We start from the raw sequence: 13,759 nt of genomic DNA, 5'->3' as shown, positions 1-13,759 counted from the left end.
GCAGGCAGGAAAAACTCTACATTACGCAAAGAGACGGGGCTCACATAGTAGGAGCTGAAAAACAAATACTAATGTGTAATAAAAACTCAAGTACAGTTATTGAGTACCTTCCTGTTGTCACTTGATCTAATGCTGGATGTGAATGCAACCTAGCAGGTAAGGTGAGAAAGGCTGATCCAGGTAACTAGGAGTGTATCACAGGGACTGTGGAGGATAGATGATGAAAAAAGAGATATGGAAGGCAGAAAGCGGACCGAGGCAGAAAGTGCATTAGCCTGTACGCGCCAATGAGAGCAAACATAAAGCACACACGTCTGGCTTAGCTCCTGTCTACTCTCTGTAATTATTTTTTATTTTTTTGCTTGCTTCTTCTCCTGTGTTGATTGAGTTTTGTTCTCATCCTCACTATGTCACTCTGTTCTGCCATGCTTCTCCTCCCAAATTTGTTGTTTTTGGTCTCTTTGGCATAAAGCAGCAGCCGTGCACAATGGATCCAATTATGGCTGGCTTTCATGATAAGTGCAACACTGCTGCAGGTTGAGGTGGAGGAGTGACTGGAAGTGATGCTGAATATCAAGGGTGACCGCTCCAGAGGCCTGAAGTAATTGCAATGCGGCAACGGAGGAGAGAAAGGAGAGATTAAGATGCGGGAGTGTTTTTTTTAAATGTTGTCTACTTGATTTAACCACAATGCTGAAACTACATTTAATCCATGTAATCATTTCTTTTTCTTTTTCAGGTATTACGTCACCTGTTAGGTACATGAGATCAGAGGTTACTTTAAAGTAACTGCTAACCAAATAAGCTACGGCCTATAAAATGGACTTTGGACAAACTAATATGATGGTTGCTGTGGATGGCTGCCACATTTGCATCCTCTTAATCAGATGATGTGGATGAACAAGAGCACACAATGCAAGCTTGTCCAATATTTAAAAAAGGAGCGGTTAATCAGCAGCATGCAGCTCCGGCCAGATCAGCAACACTGAAAAAGTGTGGCTTTTTCGCCTCCCACAAGGATGTGATCGTCTGCAAAACTACAGCTGCTAAGACTTCCAAATGTTCAGAGAGGCAGCTTCCAAGTCAAATCCCTCTGCTCTGACATCACAGCATGGGTGGATAAGGCAGGGGTGAAGTACAAGCAAAGACATGGCAGAGAAAGTAATCAGCATTTAAGGATGCCTCGTAATCCCCGCTGCTTTGAGGGCGGTGGGAGAAAATCACATCACCTTGAATCACTGCAGTCAGACAGCTGCAGCCTGGTAATGAGTTGGCTGGGTGAAGGGAAATAAAGGAAGTGAGGTACGTCTGACCTCTCGCTTGTTTAATTCAGCAGCCACGGCTGAGTCACAGTGAGCTGGGAGTGAATCCCCCAGGGTTTTACTCTCCAGTTAAGGCCAAATCTCCTCACATCTTTATTAGCTGGGCTACCAAGGCTCTGTGTCAGTGCCATTTGATGGCTACCTCAGCAACATAACTTCCATCTCCATCCCCTTCCTCTTCCCAGATGGCTCAAGCCATAATGTTGCATGCCAGCAGGCTTTTGTTTACCATCATTCATATCCCAATCAAGCAAGATAAAGATCCTGCCCCTCCCTCAATCTAATTTTAGGGGCAGGCGTTCCTCCATCCTCCTCTACTCATGCACCTTTTCCTGAAAATAAGTGCAGTGACCCGTCATTTCCATGGGTTCTGCTAGTAGATATAATGGACAGATGTTTGATGCAACTTCTGTCTTCTGCAAGTCTGAGCACAACAGCTCGTGGGTACTTTTTTTCAACACAAAGTAGAAAGCGCACTCATGACTCCCTAATGAGTCAACATGAAATTCTGACTTTGCTGTGGCTGATGGTGCAAGAAGTCCTTGCATGATTGTAATCTATCGTTGCATACAACAATACACACTTAAAATCATGTAGATAGTAGGTAAATGTAGGTACATATATGAAATGATCAAGGAGTTAAGTTTAAAGACAGCACGCCACATTACCCTGGTTCCTTCACAATATAAGTGCCTGAGCAGACGAGAAAAGAAAGACATCTGAAACCCGCCATGCGTAACAATGTCTGGCCTCAGCTTACTAATATGCACGTTATGACACATTTCTTACCTTTAGAGTTTGAAGGGTCCCATGCTCTGGGAGAGGAAGCGACAGTAGTTACAGTTGTGGAGTGAGCTGCTGATATGAAAAGCGTTACATCACACTTAAAACGCCTGTTTGGCCACGGAGTGGGAACACCAGGGTCCTGCGGAGGGAGACAGGCTCCGATGATGGAAACCCCAAAAACTCATCAGAAGATATGCACTCGGATCTCTCTTCGGCGTTTCTCTGAATGAGCTCTGCGGGTATTCTTTTACGGCACATTTACCCTGCAGTGCGCAAAAGTCATCTCGTGGCGCGCTCGGAAGCAACTTGTGGATGTGATGTGTGTGTGTGTGTGTGTGTGTGTGTGTGTGTGTGTGTGTGTTTGTGTACGAGAAGCAGCTGCGCGCAGCTGGACCGCGTGCCAGCCGTATGCTCACGTTCCAGCTGTGCAGCTCACAGTCCAACTGCAGAGCCACAGTCCCGCCTATTGGTAGGAGCACAGCAACACCACAGGCTGTACGCGCTTGTTGTGTGCGCTCCTTACGCACCATTGCACACCATGACAATCCAGCAGATGGTTAACCACCGCTCTGCGATATTAATGCGTCTTAATTATGATAATTTCTTTATAACCTCATACATGTCCACACTTCCAGGTTTGTGCTGCCTTCATATACACCTCATACATTTCGAAATTGTTTTAAATTATTATTTCAGTAGGCAAACAAGAGGCAGCCAGCTGCTGCAATGGTAGAATGGGGAATGCATGCATTTGTTAATCATATAATCATAATGAATGTACCCCAAGTACAACACGGCATGACAAATCTAGAAAATATATGTTGTATTGCTGCTGATTTATGTTCATTTCATTTATTTTTTGAATAGGGTTTGCTCCCTTTATAACGTCACACGTTGCGTTCAGGTCATGCGGGATTACGTTAGTGACCTCACTCCGCATCACTGTCGAGACTAAGTGAGTGATAACCCTAAAATTCAAGAAGTAGCCTACAAACGTGTGAACATGGTTACAAGCATGCCAAGAGGCTCCATAAAAGAAAAAAGTAAGACGAAAATGTTAGGGACATATTAAAATATAATACAAATTAGTTTACAAATTTACAAATCTAATATGTAATAAAGTAAAAACAGTAAATATAAAAATTATATAAAAATAGCGTACTGTATGTTTACTGTATAAAAACCATGAGTATTGAATATAATTACAATTTCAGTTATTGTTATTATTAGTAGTATACAGAATAGGGTTTGCTTTCTTTATAATGACATGTCATGCGGGCCTAAGTGAGTAATTACTATAGACATAGCTTATAGAATGCAGAGTGTATTGCTAAGATAATTTAACAAAGTTCATTCGATCATAACACCGACTTTTGTTCATTGTTATTGTACAACACACGCTACCTTACTGAAACCTCAAATTCCGTGATCACGTCATCACTAAAGAGTGCAAGGACTCGTGGAACAAGCTCTCTCCAGTTGGAATTGCGATATTTCCGACGTTATGTGAAGGCAGCACCACGTAGGACTCCCCCACCAGGAAGACGAGGAGAATCTTGAAGGCGGTAGTTGCTGTTTAATTGTTTAATTAGTCTTTAATGAAAATGTTCATTCGGACATCATAGTGAAAGAGACAGAGAGTCATGTAAGCTTAACGTTTAAGGGGTAAGAGTTATTTTAAATGCGACGACATAAACAACATTGACTTCCACTCCTGTTGAGCAATGTCTCTGGATTTGTTTTTCACTGTCAAAGTAGGCTACAGTAGCTAGCTATACTTTGTGTTTGGCGAAACATCCGTACATTTTAAGCTACATCTTTATCATACTTCATGATATTGTGTGTTTTCTTTATGGTACGTCTAGAATAACTTTGACAAATCAGTGTACATAAAAGTATAAGCCTACTTATTGAAGTAACTGGAATTATGGTTCACTATAAAGTCATTGTTAAAGCCTCTACACACACACACACACACACACACACACACACACACACACCACACACACACACACACACACACACACACACACACACACACACAGGTGTTTCAGTTATTCTGGTTGATTAGATTTGGCTTAGGTTGAAGGTGGGCCAGAACGTTTGATGGTCAGAGACTATTTATACCAATAAGATTGATAAAGGTGTCATTTGTGCTGCCATAACAGGTGCAAAAACCCTAACAGGGAACTCCGGGAGATGCCAGTCACTTCGTCTAACCACACCCATACAGTCCTCAGAGAGGTCCATGCAATCAGCCACATAAACTAAAAAACACCTGTGTGGGTATTCAGGGTGTTTAAATAGACACATTGGAACTCCCTTAAAGGACCATAAAATGATTTTCATTACCTGGTACATTGTTTCAGGGGAATACAGCCACATCGTCACATGTGTAGGCTACTGTCCAATGACAAGACATTACTCATATCCATACTGGATATGGGTTTTTATTAGACCTGCACAATATGACAAATATATCATTTTGTGATTATTTTGACTTACTGCAATTTGATTCACGACACAATGATGATTTTTGTTTCATTATTCTCATTTTCATTGATTTTTAATAGGGTACTCTCAAAAATCACACTATATAATGAGATTTTTTTCTTTAGTCTGTAGGATAGGATTTTTAGGCCAAGACGTCCCTGCAGCACCACCATACTTCTTTCAGAATGGTTTGACACAGTTTGGCTTTAACAAATATTGCAACCCCCCCCCAACACAGCTTTAATACAGGAACGGGCCAGGGGGTGAAGAGGCCAAGAACAGTGGACATCCTTTCATCCCAGGGCGACAGCTACAACATCTGTTGACCGGAATGGACAGCCAGGAAGTGGGGGGTTTACTGGACGAGTGCCTCGGAGCAGTGGCAGCAGCTCATCAGTCTACCCAGCCCACGGAGGCAGAGAGCCACAACTACTGGAGATGCACAGGTCAGACACAAGATGGTGATATTTGTTCAATTTTCATTTGTGTCTGGAAGGAAGTCAGATTGGGATTTGGGTAAGGAGATTTGTTTGTGGAATTACGCTTACATAAAATCCACTTATATTGGTCTGTGTTGATAATGAGGGCATTCTGCACAAATGATTGCTTAATCATTCGTGGAGTTGCCATGAATTTGAGGGGATTTCCTCTTGTTTTGCTAATGCTTTTCACTTGGGCATGCTGTGCGTCTAAACTCTGTACAACACAGTCCCTCTGCCTTCCCAGTGCCCACATACAGTGTAGCACATCTGTACCAAAGGAAGGATAGAAAAGTTGAAAAGAAGCAATAAAACGTTTCTAGTGGAGCTTTATAGGTCCACTGTGTGGGGGATTTCTCCCATCTAGATCATACTGGATATCGCAATCAACTCTCTCGCGCCACGCAGTTCAAAGGACGTATCACAGCTACGGTAGCCTTCATGCTTCAAAAAGCCGGTCTCTTGGTCTTTTTAATATCCTTTTTCTTTTTCTGGGCGAAGAAGATTCCTGTTCCTGAAAGTTGCATTTTTAATCCATGTGGTCGTCCATGTTTCCTTCTTCAAACTTGCCGGGGCCGGGAAACAACGATACCCATTACAGATTAGCAGCACTTGTGAGTTTATCATGGGACAGTGAAAGCGCAAAAGGTGGAGCAGTATGTCCTATATGTCCCTCACCGGCTAACGTATTTCAAGATGGCGCATGACTGTGGAGAGTCTATCCCAGTACATACAAATGGAAATGTAAACTTTCAAGCCAATAGTAATACTTGGAATTGATAGTGGTGGAGAATATTCATGAAAAAGGACAAGTTTGTAAACACATAACACACTGGACCTTTAAGAAAAAATAATTCCCTTTTGCAAAAAGGTTTTAATCAGGTGTTGTCCGTTGTATTTATTTATTTATTATTATTTGACCAGTTTATTTTTTGCACTGCCACACACTTTAATTGGATTGACAAAATTCCACTTGTTTCCTGTAGACTCGCTGTGTGCAGAACTGGCTTCTCTCCTACAGGAGGCAACGGAAATGAAGTGGCCCTTTGTGCCAGAGAAGTGGCAGTATAAAGAGTCGCTCAATGCCAAAGACAAGACCAACCTTAGTGACCTCATCAGCAAACACCTCTCTTCGCTATTGGTAACACAGACACGGCTAAGTGAATGTTTCTATGTGCTGTTACTGAAAATGAATATTCACTGAATCGGTTTGCCCTGCTGCCAGGCTGTTCTGAAGGCTTCCATTGCTGCTCAGGAGGCACGCACGGCACTGGCGGTGGTCTTCCTAGTGGACCGCTTCCTCTACTGGACGGACGAGTCCAGGCGGCTGCTCAAGATCACCAAGCTGCTCCACAGGCGCCACCCTGACACCCCCGTGGCCCCCCAGCTGGTCATACGACAGGCCAGAGTCTACGTTAACTCTGGTATTGTGTGGCATTTAGTGTACTTTATTACTTTTCTTAGTTTTATGGGGACCTACTGGCACTTGATAAATGTGAACGGATGAGTAACACTTCATGCTAATCACTGTTTTGGAACATAATAGTGGTTCATTATGGAATGCCATTTTATTCCATATTAAATACAAGCATAAACAAATATAAATTGCCTTTGAGATACATATAAGATAAGAAGTGGATATAAATAGAGAGGGAAATAAATAAATGTGACATTATGAAATAAGTCCCCTGAAACAAATAAAAGTCAAACATAAATATACAAATGATGTCATCAATATATGAGATGACACTGTATATATTGATTTTATATTGACTCATTTCTATATATTTACATTTATTTATATATTTATTACCTTGTTTATTTCAGGATATACATACAGAATGTCATAGGCCAATTTATGTATGTATTTTTCATTTATCTAATATTGAACACAATGGCATTCTTTAGTTGATGCATACTCATAACATGGATATGTGAGAAGGCTTTGTTGCCATTACTCATTGTCATTATAGAGATTTTTGATGTTTTGTTGTGTTATACAGAGCTGGATAAACATTACAATCTTTATCCCGGCAGGCAAACTACAAAAAGCAGAATACATACTGAGCAGTCTGATTAACAATAGCGGGGCCACAGGTATGTGCTATTGTTATTCTAATTGCCTTAAATCACAAACATATATCCTGTTGTTTTTTTAAAAAGCTGAATAAAAAATCAAATCTATTGTTTTCCCATGCAGGTTGTTGGGTGTACCGCTCTGAGAGTGACAGGGTTCTTGTGCAGGCTGTTAGTGTTCAAGTACGTGGAATGATTTTGCAGAAGCTAGGTAAGATCTTTTTCCTGAAAGAAAGAAAGAAAGAAAGAAAATAGCTTCCTCCGCTGATATCACATAGATATTATGGCTGTTTTGTGCTCTGTTGCAGGCCTGTGGCTAGAGGCTGCACAGCTAATCTGGGCCTCTCTGGTTGGCTACTACACACTTCCTCAACCTGATAAAAAGGTTCAATCCACAACCACAATATTGTCATCACAGTGACCATATTGTGAGCTTGCAAACATGCACAACCCAGTTTACACACTGTTATAAACCACTGCGCTACATGTCTGTGTATGTTGTAGGGCATTGGAACCTCTCTTGGCATACTGGCCAACATATTGGTCTCTATGAACGAAGAGGACTTCCACGCTTTTAGGACTAATCCAGATATTGATTTGGTAACTCCAACTGATATGTGTATTTTTTTCTATTGGCTTTGTATATTTTCTTGTCTAATGTCTTGTGTCTGATTGTTTGGAGCAGTCTTTACTTGGGGACAGGAGTCATCGTCTTCTTTCAGCAGCTCAGGCAGCTAAGATGGCGGTAGTTTACAGCCAGTACACTTCACTCTATGTGTTGACCAATGTGGTGAGTTGTTCCATTGATTCACTGTTGACATAAATCATGGTGGTGTTTAGATGGCAACCTTAGATTATACTGCCGACTACCTATCCTTACCTTAAAGTCCTTCTCCAGAAATATTTTGTAAGTGTATGTAAACATACTCTTATGATTAATATTTAATTTAACATGGTTTTCCCACATAAAAAGTAAAAAATCTAGATCTGGACTCATGATCTGCAACTACTGTCTGATCCCAGTGTCAATCCGACTGATGAGAAGTCTGTGCACTAAAATCAGTAATGTTAAGTGTAGTTAGCGTCTTTTATTTGTTTATGTTTGTTAGCTTGCTAGCTTGTTACTGGCAATGGCCGACAGCTACAATGACGGTGGGTTTTCCATCTCTTTACTAACAGTCCGCTCTGCACTGGAGGTTCCAGGTTTCTTTGCTGGGTTGTGTCGAAGTCGTTGCCCCAACCAATAGTGTTTTCCATTTTAGACGACAATTGGTTTGCACATTACTGACGTACCTAATCACGCTTGCCCGGGATTTGTTTGAATCTCAGATTTCAGAGAAGTGCATATACATCTCCTCCTTCAGGAGAGGAATATGAAAACCTCTAGTTTCTAGTGACAAACTGTGCACAGATACAAGTCATGTTAGGTCTGAAATTTAAGGGAACATAAACATAGGAACATTCATTTTTTTAAATGAAGGGGGACTTTACCCATTTGTGGTCAATGCCTAACAACCATCTTGCAATACTTTCGTCAATCTTGAGTTACCATCCAGACACAACCATAAATCAGTGTGTTTTTCAAATCTGACACTTCTGAAGAGGAATAAATCTTACTTATTGCTGTTTTAATTATCCTTCTGCTTCTCTCTGACTTCTTTTTTTTCTTCAGGCAACCCAAGGGACCTGCTTGTTATCGTACAGTTTCTCAGTGGAGTGCCCTGCCTCTGAAAGGCAGTCTTTCCTCCTGCAGGCGAGAGAGGCGTTTGCAATCGGCCTTCTCACTAAAGCAGAGGGCGAGCTGGTCACCAGCCAGCAGGAGCTTCACACCTTCCTCAAGGCTGCCTATTCTCTCACTGTTGCTCACAAATGGCTCGGCACACCTCAGGAGGTTGTGGCGAAGGCAACTCAAGCTTGCCAAAAAGCTTTAGCGAAGTTCTACGATTACTGCAATGCAGATACCCAAGACAAAGACGGCCTCTGTGCTGAAATCATGCATCTGGTCGGACAAGTCAAGCTTCTGTTGAGAGTGGAGCCTTTCCTTAATTCAGACAAAGGGTCTTTCATCCCAGACAGCTACCGCAACATCAAGGACACATCAGTTAATTTCACTCTTGAAGGTTTCGCCAAGGTTATGAAGAGATTCCAAAAGTATCATGCGTCACTGTGTGAGACAACCAATACAAACTGTAAAGGGACCAAAGACGACACAGGTGAGGCGAGGTTATGTATAACTGCACTGGGGACAACCATTGGTACACTCAACACAGAGTGCAGCACCGGAGCCCATAAAATGGCACCCAAAGAAGAGGATCCACAACAGCGAGGTTCAAGTTCCCCTGCTGTGCACCCACCTCAAATGTCTGACCTGTGTACCACTCTAGGCAGCACAGATAACCTTGGCTCTTCATGGCAGAATTTCTCCTTGAGTAGTTCTGGGTCTCCCAGGCCCAGCAGCAGTGGCATCACGGGAAGTATTGGTGTTGAACGTGAAGCAAAAGCACGTAATCAGAGCTGCCTGACCACTGAGGTTAATGACAGGTCAGACAGCGCGCTACAATCCGCCGATGGAAACAAGAAGCAAGGCTTACATGGTCTTAACTCTGGTGTTGGTTCCCAAACAGTCTTTAGTTCTGCAATACCTGCCACTACCTCCTCCAATCCTGATTTGGAGATGTTTGAAGTGATTCAAGCGGGAATAGAGACACTGGACACTGAGGAGGATTGGATGACTGACGTTGGTGTGGCACAGAAAACGTCAGCAGCTGAGGGTGCAGCACAATCCTTATCCCAGCTAGCTCTCAGAACATCGCTCAGTGACAGTTTCAGTTCCCAGTCGTCGTGGGAGAAACTTTCAGCTGACCTGAACTCCCCCACAAAAAGAAAATCTCAGCCAAGCAGCCTTGAAGCAGGAAGCGTTCAAGGCAGCAAGTCAGCAGAGTCTGATGGAAGTTTCTTCCTCTTGGAAACGCTGGATTCTGAAAGCAATAATTCTGCTCATGATCCCACACACAAAAAACACACATCTGGATGGGAATTCAGACCTCTGAATAGCCTCAATGTTGACCCAAATATTGACACTGAAGTTGACTCAATACCCGTAAAACCTGCTACTTTAGCAACCCCACACCCAAAGCTACCTGAGCAGTGTGCTTCCACTGAAACCTCCACAGAGAGTTCATTTGAGATGCTGGGGGAGCATCAGAGTGGACCCCAACACAGTGATGTTACTTCTTCAGAAAAAGTGAATGTCCCTCAGATAAAGAACCCCTTGTGCTACAGCTGTCTTAAACACAGCGCTGTAACTAGTGTTGTCCCCGAGAGTCAGTATTTGTTGTCACAGCAGGATTTCCAAGCACTACTGGCTGGAGTTTGCCATGAATGTCTGCTGAAGAGACTTCACAGTGACCAGACACAATTCAAACTCAAGACGCACAGAACTACGCACAGTAAGTTTGAATTGAAACGTGTCCATATCATCTAGTTCATGCTTTTAGCCATGCTAGCAGTGAGGCTCTGGGGGGGGGGGATGTCAGTCTGCAGTGGTGGAATGTAACTAAGTACAGTACATTTAGCCAAGTACCGTACTTAATTACAATTGTGAGGTACTGTACTTTACTTGTCTTTCTTTCTACTTTTACTCCGCTACATTTCAGAGAGAATTTGTTCTGTCTTTTAACTCCACTACATGAATCTGACAGCTTAAGTTACTTTATAAAAAAGGACTTTGCACACAAAACACATACATAGTTTATAAAATATGTTATATTATTAATTAAACTACCCAATAATATGCATGCCTACCCTAACACCTGAAATGATTAGCCGATCAAATTCAATTCAATTTTATTTATAGTATCAAATCATAACAGGAGTTATCTCAAGACACCTTAAAGATTGTGTAGGTCTAGACCACAATCTATCATTTACAAAGACCCAACAATTTCCCACGAGCAAGCATTTGGTGGCGGGGGAAAACTTCCTTTTAGGCAGAAACCTTGAGTGGTGATTAAACAATTCTGCTTTAACTACTTCATTTTTTTCACACATTTTCATGGTGATACTTGTAGGACATAATGTAGGGCTTTTACGTGTAACACAGTAATTTTACAGAGTGGTATTAGTACTTGTATTAGTACTTTACAAAGTAACGTTATTTGATCTGATTACTTCTTCCACAATTGTCGATCTGACTGAAATATTGCATTCATCTGTAAATGTCATCCCAATTAGGTGCTCTTCATTTGAAGTTCTCCAAGGCCGCAGGACTGTGGACAGCCAGGGAGACGTGTGCTTACATCGGGGAGCCGATGGGGATGCAGGGCAAGCAGAGAGCGGCATTATGGGTGCAGTTTTTACACCAAGAGGAGAGGTTAAGCAGGTATGCAGCCGCGCAGTCGAGGCACAACATGTGCAAAATTACTTTAAATCTCATGTTGTCTGTGTCTGGTTTGCCTTAGTTATGTTGGAAAAGATTACTTAAAGCCAAAGGAGATCCAGTTTCACCTGAAAGATGTGGAGAGACAGATGACAGCCCAGTACTATGTGACGGAATTCAACAAGAGTCTTTATGACAAGGAAGTCATGGCTCAGATCTTCTTCATTCCCTCGGAAGCACTACTGGTGAGGCCAGCTCATATCGAAAGGAAAGTGCATGTATCAGATATTGCATTAAAATAAAAGGATTTCCTTCATAAATGCCACTTTAATAGGACCCTCTACACAACTACACAACGTCAGAAACAGTGTAGTGAGTGCAGGATAGCCGGAAGCAGCCTCGGAGCATGGTTGTTTTAAATTTGAATGTAATACCCCAATACACCCTCCAGTTGTCAGTTTACAGCTAGAAACCTAATCTCATGACTGTAGTGGAGCCAATATTTTTTGAGTTAGTCATCTGTAATGTATTGTGAGCTTTTTAAAGAGGAAAAATGGGAGATTAAGGTACAAATATCTTAGTGCTGAGTATTCTCCTAATTGTATCTGGACACTTCCCTGGATGAACAGGCCCACAAAAAGACTTTATATTCTGGATTACATTGATCAATTTGATCTCATTTTAAATTAAACACCATGTAAACAACAACACTTGCTCTGATGAGTCTTTTTGAGTAGTGACAGAAGTCTTTAAATTTACTTGTATAGACATAATAAAGCCATTGGAGAAATGTATATTACTCAGCCATGTTAATGAGTGGTGCACAAAGACAGGCTTTGCATATTTGCTGATTTCCCTCTTGTTTTCTGTGCTTGTGAATAGATTCTGAATGGAAATGAGATTGTCGGCTGTGTAACAGTGGAGCCCTACATGCTTGGGGACTTTGTCAAACTGACCAACAACACTGGAAAGAAGGACAAGACTTTCCAGGCTACAGAATATGGCCTCGCCTTCGGACACTTCACCTACCTGCTCTCTGAGTGCCAGGAAGTTGTTGTAGACTTGCAAGGTGTGTGTGTGTGTGTGTGTGTGTGTTGTGTGTGTGGTGTGTGTGTGGGTGTGTGTGTGTGTGTGTGTGTGTGTGTGTGTGTGTGTGTGTGTGTGTGTGTGTGTGTGTGTGGTGTGTGTGTGTGTGTGTGTGTGTGTGTGTGTGTGTGTGTGTGTGTGGTGTGTGTGTGTGTGTGTGTGTGTGTGTGTGTGTGTGTGTGTGTGTGTGTGTGTGAGACAGTGTCTTTGGCTGAAATGTATTTTTTCTCATTCAGAAAACGACAAAATAACGTGATGTGTGTTTTTTTACTCTTTCTGTGATCATTTGGGGACAAAAGTGTAATCACAATTCAAATTTAGATTAAATTGCAATATATATATATTATAGTATGTATGTATGTTTTAGTTGTGAACTACTCCTTCCTTTTTTTCTCAGGGTGGGTGACAGCCAATGGCAAAGGGCTGATCTACCTCACCGACCCCCAGATTCACTCCACCAGGACCCCCAAAGGCCCCTCCAACTTTGCTACCCGAGGCCTCAGGTACTTCCTGGAGGAGCAACACGGACCAGAGTGCAATGGCATCTGCCAGCTGCTCAAGCTACCTCCTGTGGTCACACAGTCAAATGTTCGGCCTCAGAAACGTTGAGGAGTTGTCGATGTGGAGTGGATATGGATGAGAGTTTGAATTCCGAAATAAGTGAAAAAAGTACTACATATGAGTAACAAGGCATTGATGAAAGTTTCTGAAACTCAAGGACTACATACATTTAGCTGAAGTTACCCCAGTTACAATCACTGTACTGTGTCTTTCATTCTAATTATATTAAATAAACAATGTATGCATATAGTTTAAATACATTCTATTTTAGGGTGCTAAATGTATAAAAATAAACTTGGATGTCATTCAAATTATAGGCATATCTGGCCATTATTTCTCCAGAGGGTTAACCCTCAGACTCACTTTTCCGATTTGTCAGGTACCTGAAAAAGTTGAGTAAGTAAAAAATAATATATATATATTTTATCCACAGAATCTTAGGCAAATAACATTTTTAGATTTACAGCCACATAATGGCAAGTTACATTTTTGTTCAGTTTAGTTTCCACTACAATAAATAATGAAAGAAATAATTGGGGGTTTTGCTTTGAAAATGTATTTATAATCCATCATGTCTC

The 13,759-nt window shown here is 41.8% G+C and overlaps 2 protein-coding genes across 4 annotated transcripts in view; one reads left to right on the top strand and one right to left on the bottom strand.

Annotated features, from left to right (window-relative positions):
• LOC116707059 (RAS guanyl-releasing protein 2) overlaps positions 1–2,447 on the bottom strand; it is a 46,772-nt gene extending 44,325 nt beyond the window's left edge. For both annotated transcript variants that reach the window (XM_032544206.1, XM_032544207.1), the window contains exon 1: positions 2,112–2,447. The gene's annotated coding sequence lies outside the window, so the exon portion shown is untranslated. The remainder of the gene's footprint in view (positions 1–2,111) is intronic.
• A 1,143-nt stretch (positions 2,448–3,590) lies between these two features.
• LOC116707055 (alpha-kinase 1) lies at positions 3,591–13,711 on the top strand. 2 transcript variants are annotated; one of them, XM_032544196.1, is made up of 14 exons: positions 3,591–3,773; positions 4,840–5,047; positions 6,067–6,221; positions 6,306–6,504; positions 7,118–7,177; positions 7,281–7,367; positions 7,465–7,541; positions 7,661–7,756; positions 7,842–7,946; positions 8,829–10,605; positions 11,390–11,537; positions 11,617–11,779; positions 12,417–12,603; positions 13,018–13,711. In XM_032544196.1, exons 2-14 carry the CDS (start codon positions 4,933–4,935, stop codon positions 13,227–13,229), a joined length of 3,381 nt encoding a protein of 1,126 aa, XP_032400087.1. In that variant the 5' UTR covers positions 3,591–3,773; positions 4,840–4,932; the 3' UTR covers positions 13,230–13,711. The 2 variants fall into 2 exon arrangements, with proteins under 2 accessions (XP_032400087.1, XP_032400088.1); XM_032544197.1 differs by having other exon boundaries at positions 3,612–3,673.
• The last annotated feature ends 48 nt before the right edge of the window (positions 13,712–13,759 follow it).

Source organism: Etheostoma spectabile, chromosome 19, assembly GCF_008692095.1.
Source record: "Etheostoma spectabile isolate EspeVRDwgs_2016 chromosome 19, UIUC_Espe_1.0, whole genome shotgun sequence".
Lineage (NCBI taxonomy): Eukaryota > Metazoa > Chordata > Actinopteri > Perciformes > Percidae > Etheostoma > Etheostoma spectabile.
This window is presented reverse-complemented; position numbering and strand designations above follow the sequence as displayed.

What these genes read in the sequence shown, in the direction of transcription:
- LOC116707055 (XM_032544196.1), top strand. Translation starts at nt 4,933, where the DNA reads ATGGACAGCCAGGAAGTGGGGGGTTTACTGGACGAGTGCCTCGGAGCA. An exon ending in GACGCACAGAACTACGCACA is followed by an intron (nt 10,606 to 11,389) that starts GTAAGTTTGAAT and finishes CATCCCAATTAG; the next exon opens with GTGCTCTTCATTTGAAGTTC. An exon ending in TTCCCTCGGAAGCACTACTG is followed by an intron (nt 11,780 to 12,416) that starts GTGAGGCCAGCT and finishes GCTTGTGAATAG; the next exon opens with ATTCTGAATGGAAATGAGAT.